Source organism: Oncorhynchus gorbuscha, linkage group LG04, assembly GCF_021184085.1.
Source record: "Oncorhynchus gorbuscha isolate QuinsamMale2020 ecotype Even-year linkage group LG04, OgorEven_v1.0, whole genome shotgun sequence".
Lineage (NCBI taxonomy): Eukaryota > Metazoa > Chordata > Actinopteri > Salmoniformes > Salmonidae > Oncorhynchus > Oncorhynchus gorbuscha.
This window is the reverse complement of record NC_060176.1, coordinates 66,303,352-66,316,858: the sequence shown is the minus strand read 5'-3', so window position 1 is coordinate 66,316,858 and position 13,507 is coordinate 66,303,352. Positions and strand designations below refer to the sequence as shown.

At 41.2% G+C, this 13,507-nt stretch overlaps 1 protein-coding gene across 5 annotated transcripts in view; it reads right to left on the bottom strand.

The window, feature by feature from the left end:
- pcsk5b (proprotein convertase subtilisin/kexin type 5b) overlaps positions 1 to 3,599 on the bottom strand; it is a 73,134-nt gene extending 69,535 nt beyond the window's left edge. For 3 of the 5 annotated variants that reach the window (XM_046347853.1, XM_046347854.1, XM_046347855.1), the window contains exon 1: positions 3,060 to 3,596. In XM_046347853.1, the coding sequence (XP_046203809.1) occupies positions 3,060 to 3,239 (180 nt within the window). In that variant the 5' untranslated portion in view covers positions 3,240 to 3,596. Of the gene's footprint in view, positions 1 to 3,059 lie in introns of all 5 variants that reach the window. The other 2 variants (XR_006838583.1, XM_046347852.1) reach the window with 2 other exon arrangements.
- Positions 3,600 to 13,507: the final 9,908 nt, after the last annotated feature.

The following is a 13,507-nucleotide window of genomic DNA, read 5'->3' as shown; positions in this document are numbered from 1 at the left end:
TATATGCAATGCAGGACAAGCTAGATAAACTTGTAATATTATCAACCATGTGTAGTTATAACTAGTGATTATGATTGTTTTTTATGGGGCGGCAGGCTAGTGGTTAGAGAGTTGGACTAGTAATCGGAAGGTTGCAAGTTCAAACCCCCGAGCAGACACGGTACAAATCTGTCGTTCTGCCCCTGAACAGGCAGTTAACCCACTGTTCCTAGGCCGTCATTGAAAATAAGAATGTGTTCTTAACTGACTTGCCTAGTAAAATAAAGATTAAATAAAAAGTGTTAAAATGTTTTTATTTTATTTATATTTTTAAACCGGCCAAATCGGTGTCCAAAATTACTGATTTCAGATTGTTATGAAATCTTGAAAATCGGCCCTAATTAAATCGGCCATTCCGATTAATCGGTCAACCTCTAGTATTAACCATGTTTTGAAGCTATACCATGTGTTTACATTTGATGTTTACAAACATTTGAGGAAAACAATGTATATATGTTGGGTTCCGATGTGGTACGACAGTTTAACTAAACTCATGAGGCTTTTAAGTTATATTTTTCAGTAAACAAATAGATATATATATATGATATATACACACCAGTCAAAAGTTGACACCTACTCATTCAAGGGTATTTTCTTTATTTTTACTTTTTTCTAGAATATGTGGACAACTACAAATACCTAGGTGTCTGGCTAGACTGTAAACTCTCCTTCCAGACTCACATTAAGCATCTAGAATCGGCTTTCTATTTTGCAACAAAGCCTCCTTCACCCATGCTGCCAAACATACCCTCGTAAACCTGACTATCCTACCAATCCTTGACCTCAGCGATGCCATTTACAAAATAGCCCCCAACACTCTATTCAGCAAACTAGATGTAGTCTATCACAGTGCCATCTGTTTTATCACCAAAGCCCCATATACTACCCACCACTGCGACCTGCATGCTCTCGTTGGCTGGCCCTCACTGCATATCCGTCGCCAAACACACTGCCTCCAGGTCATCTATAAGTCTTTGAGATAAGGCGGTGCTTTACCTAGCAGCTCACTGGTCACCATAGCAACACCCACCGGTAGCATACGCTCCAGCAGGTATATTGCACTGGTCATCCCCAAAGCCAACACTTCCTTTGGCTGCCTTTCCTTCCAGTTCTCTGCTGCCAATGACTGGAACGAATTGCAAAAATCTAAGAAGCCTTATATCTCCCTCTAACTTTAAGCATCAGCGGTCAGAGCAGCTTACCGATCACTGTACACAGCCAATCTGTAAATAGTACACCCGAGTACCTCATCCACATATTATTACTTACCCTCTTGCTCTTATGCACCCCAGTATTTATTTTTATTTTATTTCACCTTTATTTAACCAGGTAGGCTAGTTGAGAACAAGTTCTCATTTGCAACTGCGACCTGGCCAAGATAAAGCATAGCAGTGTGAACAGACAACACAGAGTTACACATGGAATAAACAATTAACAAGTCAATAACACAGTAGAAAAAAAAGTATCTCTACTTGCACATCATCTGCACATTTATCATTCCAGTAGTAATGCTAAATTGTAATTATTTTCACCTCTAGAGCCTATTTATTGCCTACCTCCCTACATTCTCACACACTGTATATATATTTTTCTATTTTTATTTTGTGTTATTGACTGTGTTTGTTTACGTGTAACTGTGTTGTTTTTGTCGAACTGCTTTGTTTATCTTGGCCAGGTCGCAGTTGTAAATGGGAACTTGTTCTCAACTGGCCTAGCTGGTTAAATAAAGGGGAAATAAGAATACAGAGCGTCTGCTAAATGACTTAAATGTAAATGTAAATACAAAAAGGTTCATTTGTGTCTTAATGTGTTCGAGCCAATCATTTGTGTTGTGAGGAGATTTTTGGTTCCAACCGCCGTGTCTGAGACGCAGAGTAGGTGAATGGACGATCTCCGCATGTGTGGGTCCCACAGTGAAGCATGGAGGAGGTGTGATGGTGTGTGGGTGCTTTGCTGGTGACACTGTCAGTGATTTATTTGAATTCAAGGCACACGTAACCAGCATTGATACCACAGCATTCTGCAGTGATACGCCATACCATATGGTTTGCACTTAGTGGGACTATAATTTGTTTTTCAACAGGACAATGACCCAACACACCTCCAGGCTGTGTAAAGGCTATTTGACCAACAAGGAGAGTGATGGAGCGCTGCATCAGATGACCTGGCCTCCACAATCACCCGACCTCAACCCAATTGAGATGGTTTGGGATGAGTTGGACTGCAGAATGAAGGAAAAGCAACCAACAAATGCTCAACATATATGTGGGAAGTCCTTCAAAACTGTTGGAAAAGCATTCCAGGTGAAACTGGTTCGGAGAATGCAAAGAGTGTGCAAAGCTGTCAAGGCAAAAGAAGGCTCTAATATATATATTTAGATTTTTTTAAGCTATTTTTTTGGTTACTACATGATTCCATGTGTTATTTCGTTAAAAACCCTTGAATGAGTAGCTGTCCAAACTTGACTGGAACTGTAAATAATTAATTAATCCCAAATGTATACAGCAACTAAGGATTCTAAGTTTAAGAGGCCCATATTTGTCTGAGCCATGAAATACGAGACATTAAACTGTCGGTAAAATTCTCCACTCCTAACAGCCCAATAAAACTGCTCTGCGGAACTGTGGGGCACCTGTTGTCCCACCGGTGCGGAGCCTAATCACTGCACCCCTGCCCCCTCTCTCTCGTTTTGTTCATGTCATAGTCAATCCCGTGTGTGCCAGGCTGATCCCCGCCACACACACGCCAGAAAGACTATCCTGGGTTCAAGGCACATTATTTAGAGTAGAGGTAGCGTGTTCAGGCTGGCCCGGGATGTGGACTATCCAGTGTGGGCCCGGGTGACTATGACGTGTGAACTTCAAATTGGACTGACAACAAAACACCACCGTTCAAAAACAAAGTAACTCTTAATTTATCAAAGAAAAAACACCAATGCTGTGCAGGATTTGACTTTGAAACTCTTTCGAATAAAAATGTAGAAGGAACGAAAAGATAAGAGGAACAATTTAAAAACATACCTGTCCCATATTCTTATAGCCATATTTGTCTGCTATCCGATCAGCGAACACAGGTCCCCCGTTTATCCGTACAGCCCAATGGTTAGTGTAAATCCGAGCTTTGCAAGGGGCAGACATAAAACCGAGCCAGAGCGCCAGCACGCACATCAAGCCTCTTCTCAAAGCGGCGTTCCAAACCATCTTCCCCCACTTTTTCCCCGAACCTCCCGCGTCTCCCTCCGACTAGGAAAACAGCCAAACTTCTCTTCTCACCGCAGAGCAAGCAAGATTCTCATAAACTGTTCGATCAACATCCACATACACCGCAAATAAAGGAAACAACGGAAACCGAAAAATGTCTCAAAAGCCCGTTAGATGGTCCTGGTCTGCTCTCCGCGTGCTCTGCATGGAGAGTTCGAAGTTTGCGTTCAGTCGTGCTCCTTCGCCGCGGTGGGGGTAGTTTGTCTGAATGCAGTGCTTTGGGATAATTTATTTCCCCAGAACTCGGATGTTGGTTCTCCTTCTCTCTTTAAAGTGGCGAAATGGCTACAGCGCCTCCCACCAAATAACTAGCGACAATTCGTAGTAGAAACAACTGATGCTGCGTTTATAACAAAGTGGGAAGGTGGTAAATACCGAATTTGAAGTTGTAAATACTAGTTGGATGCATTAACGTGCTTTGAACTCATTGAGAAACGCCGATTGGCTAATAGCCAACAAAATGCGTCAACCATGAACTAAAGTGTCGCTATTATGCGTTTAAACAAACTATAGTGTTCAAAAACCATGGTAATATATCTATATAACTAAGGTTTAGTTGCTCCATTTAACTGCCGTAAATGCTGTTATCGAGGTAATTTCCATTGTAGGTGACGTCAGAGGTCTGACTGTGGGAAAAGTGGGAGCTCAGGGTTGACAGACGAGTTTCCCACTTGTAATTGCGAGTTGGATAGGCGTTCAAAAGATTGTGCCCAGTCGGGTATGATAATTACCACATTCCCAGTTGGTTATCAATGCAGCATAATCCGCCGGCTGGGCTGCCTGCACTCCGCTGGGTCTTAAAGCCTCACTGCAAATTATCTCAAACTGGTCTCAGATACAGTGCATTCGGAAAATATTCAGAGCCCTTGACTTTTTACACATTTTGTTACAGCCTTATTTTTAAAAAATCTGTTTTTTTTCTCATCAATCTACGAACACTACTCCATAATAACAAAGTAAAAGCAGGTTTTTAGATTTTTTTTTGCAAATTCATTTAAAAAAAATCTGAAATACCTTATTTACATAAGTATTCACAAGTATTCAGACCCTTTGTATGCGACTTGAAATTGAGCTCAGGTGCAACCTGTTTCTATTGATCATCATTCTGTAACTTTATTGGAGTCCACCTGCAGTAAATTAAATATATTGGACATGATTTGGAAAGACACACACCTGTCTATATAAGGTCCCAGAGTTGACAGTGCATGTCAGAGCAAAAACCAAGCCATGAGGCTGAAGGAATTGTTTGTAGAGCTCCGAGACAGGATTGTGTTGAGGCACAGATCTGGGGAAGGATACCAAAACATTTCTGCAGCATTGAAGGACCCCAAGAACACAGTGGCCTCATCATTCTTAAATGGAAGAAGTTTTGAACCACTAAGACTCTTCCTAGAGCTGGCCGACCAACCAAACTGAGAAATCGGGGGAGAAGGGCATTGGTCGGGGAGGTGACCAAGAGCCTGATTGTCACGCTGACAGAGCTTCAGAGTTCCTCTGTGGAGATGGGAGAATCTTCCAGAAGGACAACCATCTCTGCAGCACTCCACCAATCAGGCCTTTATGGTAGAGTGACCAGACGGAAGCCACTCCTCAGTAAAACAGACAGCCACTTGGAGTTTGCCAAAAGGCACCTATAGGACTCTCAGACCATGAGAAAGAAGATTCTCTGGTCTGATGAAACCAAGATTGATCTCTTTGGCCTGAATGCAAAGCGTCACATCTGGAAACCATCCCTACGGTGAAGCATGGTGGTGGCAGCATCATGCTGTGGGGATATTTTTCAGCGGCAGAGACTGGGAGACTAGTCAGGCTTGAGGGAAAGATGAACGGAGCAAAGTACAGAGAGATCCTTGATGAAAACCTGCTCATGACATCAGACTGGGGCCAAGGTTCACCTTCCAACAGGACAACGACCCTAAGCACACAGCCAAGACAACACAGGAGTGAATTATGGACAAGTCTCAATGTCCTTGAGTGGCCCAGCCAGAGCCCGGACTTGAAACCTGATCTAACATCTCTGGAGAGACCTAAAAATAGCTGTGCAGCGACGCTCCCAATCCAACCTGACAGAGCTTGAGAGGATCGGCAGAGAAGAATGGGAGAAACTCCTCAAATACAGGTCCGTCTAGCTTGTAGCGTCATACCTAAGATTCGAGGCTGTAATCGCTGCCAAAGGTGCTTCAACAAAGTTCTGAGTAAAGGGTCTTAATACTTATGTAAATTTAATATTTAAGTATTTTATTTTAATGCGTACACATTTCTAAAAACCTGTTATTGTTTTGTCATTATATTGTATTGTGTTTAGATTGATGAGGGGGGAAAAAAACAATTTAATGCATTTTATAATAAGGCTGTAACGTAACAAAATGTGGAAAAAGTCAAGGGGTCTGAATACTTCCTGAATGCACTGTATTTCTCACAGAGACAGTGTTAGCCCATTTGATTAGGCCTAATATATTGTTATCTATTAAGAATGTATAACACAATAGTCTCAGGCGAGGTTAGTGTGATTTGGAACAACGTTACAGACTTTGTTACTTTATAGGCCTAACTAGGCTTATTTACATTTCTTACAAATTATTTCCGTTATTATTGCAACAGTAGCTTGGTTTCCATATAATTGGCAACAGATTTATGTGAAGATTCTAAAATCTTAATATCAAATCAAATCAAATTTATTTATATAGCCCTTCGTACATCAGCTGATATCTCAAAGTGCTGTACAGAAACCCAGCCTAAAACCCCAAACAGCAAACAATACAGGTGTAAAAACATTTTCACATCAGAGATGTGTTTCTATCAAATTGGCTTGTTGCAGATAAAAGGCTGTGCGTGATGACACAGTGCACGTGGAACAAACTTTTGCAGTTAAATTCCCATGTACCGAATCGAAAAATACAAGTCACAGTGCCTTCAGAAAGTATTCACACTCCTTAACTTGTTCCACGTGTTGTTTGTTACAGCCCAAATTTAAAATGGATTCAATTCAGATGTTGTGTCACTGGTCTATACACAATACCTCAAAATGTCAAAGTGGAATTATGTTTTTAGACATTTCTACAAATGAATAAATAATGAAAAGGTGAAATGTCTTGAGTCACATAGTAAGTTGTATGGTCTCTGTGTACAATTATTTAAAATATATATATATATATTACACCAGGCAAGTCAGTTAAAAACAAATTCTTATTTACAATGACGGTCTACTGAGGAACAGACGGTAAACTGCCTTGTTCAGGGGCAGAACGACATATTTTTACCTTGTCAGCTCTGGGATTCGATCCAGCAACCTTTTGGTTACTGGCCCAACGCTCTAACCACTAGGCAATCTGCCGCCCAATAATTGTGTGAAACATTATTTTTTTATGACTACCTCATCTCCGTACACATACAATTAGCTGTAAGGTCCCTGAGTCGAGCATTGAATTTCAGACACAGATTCAACCACAAAGACCAGGGAGGTTCTCCAATGCCTCGTAAAGTAGGGCACCAATTGGTAGATGGGTAAAAATAAAACAAACAGACATTGAATATCCCTTTGATCATGGTGAAGTTATTAATTACACTTTGGTTGGTCTATCAATACACCCAGTCACAACAAAGATGCAGGCGTCCTTCCTAGCTCAGCTGCCAGAGAGGCAGGAAACCGCTCAGGGCTTTCAACATGAGGCCAATGGTGACTTTAAAACAGTTCGAGTTTAATAGATGTGATAGGAGAAAATTCAACAACATTGTAGTTACTAAATGACAGAGTGTAATGCAGGAAGCCTGTACAGACTAAACATATTCCAAAACAACCTATTTGCAATAAGGCACAAAAGTAAAACTGCAAAAGAAATGTGGCAAATAAATTAAATCTATGTCTTGAATACAGTGTTATGTTTGGGGAAAATCCAACACAACTCATCACTGAGTGCCACTCTTCATATTTTCAAGTATGGTGGTGGCACCATCATGTTATGTGTGTGCTTGTCATCGGCAATGAGTAGGGAGTTTTTTTAAAGATGACAAGAAATGGAATAGAGCTATGCACAGGCAAAATCCTAGAGGAAAACCTGGTTTAGTCTGCTTTCCAACAGACAAATTCAGCTTTCAGCAGGAAAATAACCTTATGTAATCAATATCTATTTGTTTATTTATTATTCTGAATCTTTTTGTTGTTGCAAATGTTAGATTTGTTGTTCCAATGACTTTCCAGAGTATTTTGTGTAGATCGTTGACAAAAAAATGACAATTAACTCCCAACTTGTAACACAACCAAATGTGGAAAAAGTCAAGGGGTGTGAATACTTTCTGAAGTCACTGTAAATGGGTTTCCATTGCATTTTAAACTCTACTGATAAATGTTCTAAATGTGGCATTATGTAGCGAATGTGCCAACTGGTATTGACGCTCCAGCCAACAGCTTGCAGAAACAGTGTCAGTATGGCCTACATGATGAGATTAGGGCAGGGTTTCCCAAACTCGGTCCTGGGGCCCCCCCTGGGTGCACGGCTTGGTTTTTGCCATAGCACTACACAGCTGATTCAAATAATCAAAGCTTGATGATGAGTTCCTTATGTGCCCACTTTGTGTAGCATATTTAGTTATGTCGACATTTGGAAAGTTTACCAACAAATTAGCTGTTTCAATCAGGCCTGTCTTGACATGTTTTATCCAACATGTAGACTACTTTACGCGCTAAATATGGAAACCTAGTTATAGTTTCACAAATAGGGAAAACAACATTTTGCGCACTGGGCTGGGCTTATTTTAGCTTAAAAGGCTACATGAAAATCCCTTGTGATTGCTAGGTTTTTGTTTTCATAGCAGTTGCCCGGAGTAACTCCATAGCAAGCCAGGAACAGTGCCAGAGAGGAAGAAGCAAATCTGTCCAAAATAAGCCCAAAGTATTTCTACAGTCTTATTTTGGACCTAAGCTTGTCGCTTGCCTTCCCGACTCACATTGTTAGGGCGGAGACATGAGTATCCAATCATTATATAAGCTACATATCTCTGACTGCACACACAGCAAAAACTCTATTCTGCCTCGAACACAAGTAGCGAATCAGCATAATTTCTTTAATTGCATCCAATTTCTCAGTGAATGGACACCACTGTCAAATCTAACAACAAGCAGGGGACAATAATATCTCACGGTCCTCCAAAATGAGATGAAAGAAACCAAAACACCCTGTGACTGCAAGCATTCAGCAGAAGGACAGGCTTGTAATTTAAAGCATTGAATGGAGGAAAAACAGGCAATGATTTGAGAACGAAATCAACTACCCAGCTCACGAGCAAGCAAGCCCTCCATTCACTGTGCGACCTCACTGCTGGGGGGCTAAATCCCGTGTGACAGCCCCAATATTTGGGAGTGAATCAAGTGAACCCCCACAAAACGTCTTTGTCGAAAGCATCTGAAAGAGCAGTAACGAGTGACAACAAACATCAGCATTCCTGCGTACATTCCTGCTCGAGTTCATTGAAATATTAGAGATCGAGCTTAGACATCCACCATTGCGCAGCCACTATTAGCCTATTTTGAGCCATTGTGTAACACGAGCTGGATAGAAACATCAAGTATGAGGCAACAGACTTATAACAGCCTATATAACATAAATATATTATCTGCACATTATGGGGCTTGAGGGTCTTTAGTAGGACCCCATTATGGGGCTTTCCCTGTAGTGAAAAGGCCTCCTCAGTTTTATCCACCTGTATGTGGAAAATATTGACGATATGGTGGAAGATAAAAAAGTGCCCCTTCAAAAATAAATAGGTGGGTGACGCCCCTGGCGAGGGCCAATCATATAAAGTAGCTTCTATACAGGGACTATCTATGGCATAACACATTACACACTAGTCCTCCTACTATAGCAGCATACAGGGCCAGAGAGATTAAATCCTGAGAAGCAGTAGCCTGCTATGACCATCCTGATCTTGCGAGCTTAGATTCTATTTTGCTACACAGATTCAGTGACTGATTGATATAGTAAAAGAGTGCAGCAGTCAGGATGGTCTTGGACAGTGTTTGTGGAGTAGTGAACTACATGTAGTTCAACTAGTAATTCAATTACATTTGGTAGTTGCTTGGTGGTAGTTGAACTAAATTCAGATCTAGGTAGTGTTTTCAGTTGTTAACACCTTTTTTTGCCATGTAGTGGTGTAGCTAACTATGGGAACTACACACTTTTTTTATTTAAATATATATATTTTTTTAATATTGGGGGAAATAGGCAATAATTTCCTTTTATTTTTCATCATCAGACCTGCCTAATTCTCATTTGAAACATTGTTTTTGTGTTTAGTAGGCTAAATTGCCATTAACACCTGACTCCAGAGTGATCTGTTCTTACAATATGTAGTCTGTGACATTTCAGATATGATCATTTTTCCAGAAGTACAGTAGCATCAAATCAAATTTTATTTGTCACATACACATGGTTAGAAGATGTTAATGCGAGTGTAGCAAAATGCTTGTGCTTCTGGTTCCGACAATGCAGTAATAACCAACAAGTAATCCAGCTAACAATTCCAAAACTACTACCTTATAGACACAAGTGTAAGGGGATAAAGAATATGTACATAAAGATATATGAATGAGTGATGGTACAGAGCGGCATAGACAAGATACAGTAGATGGTATTGAGTGCACTATATACATATGAGATGAGTATGTAAACAAAGTGGTATAGTGGCTAGTGATACATGTATTACATAAGGATGCAGTAGATGATATGGAGTACAATATATACGTATACATATGAGATGAATAATGTAGGGTATGTAAACATATTAGGTAGCATTGTGTAAAGTGGCTAGTGATATATTTTACATCATTTCCCATTATTAAAGTGGCAGGAGTTGAGTCAGTGTGTTGGCAACAGCCACTCAATGTTAGTGGTGGCTGTTTGAGAAGCTGTTTTTCAGTCTCTCGGTCCCAGCTTTGATGCACCTGTACTGACCTCGCCTTCTGGATGATAGCGGGGTGAACAGGCAGTGGCTCGGGTGGTTGTTGTCCTTGATGATCTTTATGGCCTTCCTGTGACATCGGGTGGTGTAGGTGTCCTGGAGGGCAGGTAGTTTGCCCCCGGTGATGCGTTGTGCAGACCTCACTACCCTCTGGAGATCCTTACGGTTGTGGGCGGAGCAGTTGCCGTACCAGGCGGTGATACAGCCCGACAGGATGCTCTCGATTGTGCATTTGTAGAAGTTTGTGAGTGCTTTTGGTGACAAGCCAAATTTCTTCAGCCTCCTGAGGTTGAAGAGGCACTGCTGCGCCTTCTTCACGATGCTGTCTGTCCAATTCAGTTTGTCTGTGACGTGTACGCAGAGGAACTTAAAACTTACTACCCTCTCCACTACTGTTCCATCGATGTGGATAGGGGGGTGTTCCCTCTGCTGTTTCCTGAAGTCCACAATCATCTCCTTAGTTTTTTGATGTTCAGTGTCAGTAGCTTGGATGTGCAGTAGTGAACTACGTTTTCAATGGAGCTTTAGTTAAATAAACAATATTTCTCTTAAGGGTAGCTTAACTTCTTCCAGTGTAAAGTAATGGGTAAACCAATATTTCAGAGTAGCTTCCACAACACTGGTTGTGGATCAGGCTAGAGAAGCAGAATCCTGCTGGAAACCAAAAGCATGAGTTAATTTACAAGTGGCCAAGGTTATACTAATTCATAAGAGTCAAATCAGGGATGGCGATAACCAGTCGTGGATTTTTAAGGACTATTCAAACTGTCCTTCTCACGTTAAAACTCTCGAGCCGGACCTTTCACCACCTTCCCCACTTTTTCCTTTCACCACCTTCCCCACTCTTTCCATGGGTGGCCTTCCAGAGGGAGATTTGATCTATTCAACTTCACTTTGACCTCTGACCCAAGTGCTGTGTATACTTCTGCAGTTGAGCACAATGGATCAAGCCACTCACCCTCCTTGTCCGGTCTCATTTGGTTGGAATACAGAGCTCTATTCTGTGGGACACAATATTATTGGGGGTCAAAAATGTCTATTACGTAGCTCAGAGAACACCATCTGTGCCTACACATAATTAGGGTATACGGTAGGACAGTTATACTTTTAGTAAGGCATTAAGTGAATTCAATGGGTATATCCAACAGCAGCCAATCTTACATGGCTTGAATGTTACCTCCAAAGGTGTAATATCATATAAAAGCTCCACTTTTCCATTTGAATCATTAAAAAAAGATTAGCAGTAGCATTAGAATTGTTTGTTGAGCAATTTTAAATAGAGTATGGTGACTATCAGGTGTAAACTTCCTCTAGTCTTACCAATCTAAATGCTTACTGACTAGAAGTGTTCAAGAGCACATTTTATAGAACAGAAGCCTTGGACTGGTTGTCCTAACCCCAGGACTGCGTACGCCCTCCAGTGGTGAATAACATAACAGCGAGGTCATTTGTTGCTGTGAGTTTTGGGGAGGATTCTGCTGTTAAAAGCCTATGCAGTGCACCGCACCACCTGTGTATTCCCATCATGAGTGGTGCTCAATAGCCCTGTGCGCGTTGTTCTCATGCTGAGCTGCCATATGTCATGGGAACAAACCACGAGACAGAAACTAGTGAGTCTGCAACAGCAGGAGAGAATATATAGGCATATGCTTGCACAATTTATAACAGCCTACAATCCAATGTATTATGAATGTTCTATAATGTTACTGGCTTTGTGTATAATATATATACGTACTGAACAAAAATATAAAATGCAACATGCAACAATTTCTATGATTTTACTGGGTCACAGTTCATAAGGATATCATTCAATTTAAATAAATTCATTCGACCCTAATCTATGGAAGTCACATGATGGCAGGGGTGCAGCCATGGGTGGGCCTTGGAGGGCATAGTCCCAGCCAATCAGAGTGACAAAAAAAGGGCTTTATTACAGACATACTTAATATCCCAACGATCCTGCAGGTAAAGAAGCCAGATGTGGTTATGGGTGGTCTGCAGTTTGAGGCCGGTTGGACGCAACTTATGGTAGAGAAATTAACATTAAATTATCTGGCAATAGCTGGTGGACATTCTTGCAGTCAGCACGCCAATTGCACGCTCCCTCAACTTGAGACATTCATGGGATTCTGTTGTGACAAAACTTCACATTTCAAGTGGCCTTTTGTCCCATGCACAAGCTGCACCTGAGTAATGATTATGCTGTTTATTCAGTTTATTAATATACCACACCTGTCAGGTGAATGAATTGTCTTGGCAAAGGAGAAACGCTCACTAACATGGATGTTAACAAATTTGTGCACAATTTTAGAAATGGAATTCCCCCCCCAGCTCATTTAACATGGGACCAACACTTCACATGATGCATTTATATTTTTGTTCAGTTACATTTGCTTATACTGTTTCGGCCATTCTTTCAATAGGAATTTGAGATAGCTGAAACTGGTATAACTTTAGCATTTCCAGAGATTTTGCTAAGGTTTCTGATGAGTATTGTGAATGAATAACCAATTCCAAATTAAAATTGCTTGCCAAGTTAGCCATTGTGCAATAGAAAAAGAGCCTCTCACTCTAGGAGCGCAGATGGAATAATTTAATAACCAACGATTAGAGACATGCGGTCTTAATCTGTCGAAGCGTTTATTAAATTGCATCTGAGCTCCTAGAGTGAGGATATCCTTTTATTTTTCAAGTGTTCTACTCCGCTAGCCAGAACCTCACCTAAACAAGTGTTCTACTCCGCTAGCCAGAACCTCACCTAAACAAGTGTTCTACTCCGCTAGCCAGAACCTCACCTAAACAAGTGTTCTACTCCGCTAGCCAGAACCTCACCTAAACAAGTGTTCTAGCCAGAACTCTAAACAAGTGTTCTAGCCAGAACCTCACCTAAACAAGTGTTCTACTAGCCAGAACCTCACCTAAACAAGTGCCAGAACCTCACCTAAACAAGTGTTCTACTCCGCTAGCCAGAACCTCACCTAAACAAGTGTTCTACTCCGCTAGCCAGAACCTCACCTAAACAAGTGTTCTACTCCGCTAGCCAGAACCTCACCTAAACAAGTGGCTGAAAAGCATCTCTGCTTTTCTGGGTCAGTGGTATGGATGGCGCTCAAGTATGAAGGTGGTGTGCGGTAGCCCTGGTCAGTTCAGAGTCAACAACAAATCACACATTCAATCACAACATCTAAGTCCAGTCTGCCCTCACAATCAGTACCTCACAAACTAAATGACAAGAATGAACTTGGGCAAGATGA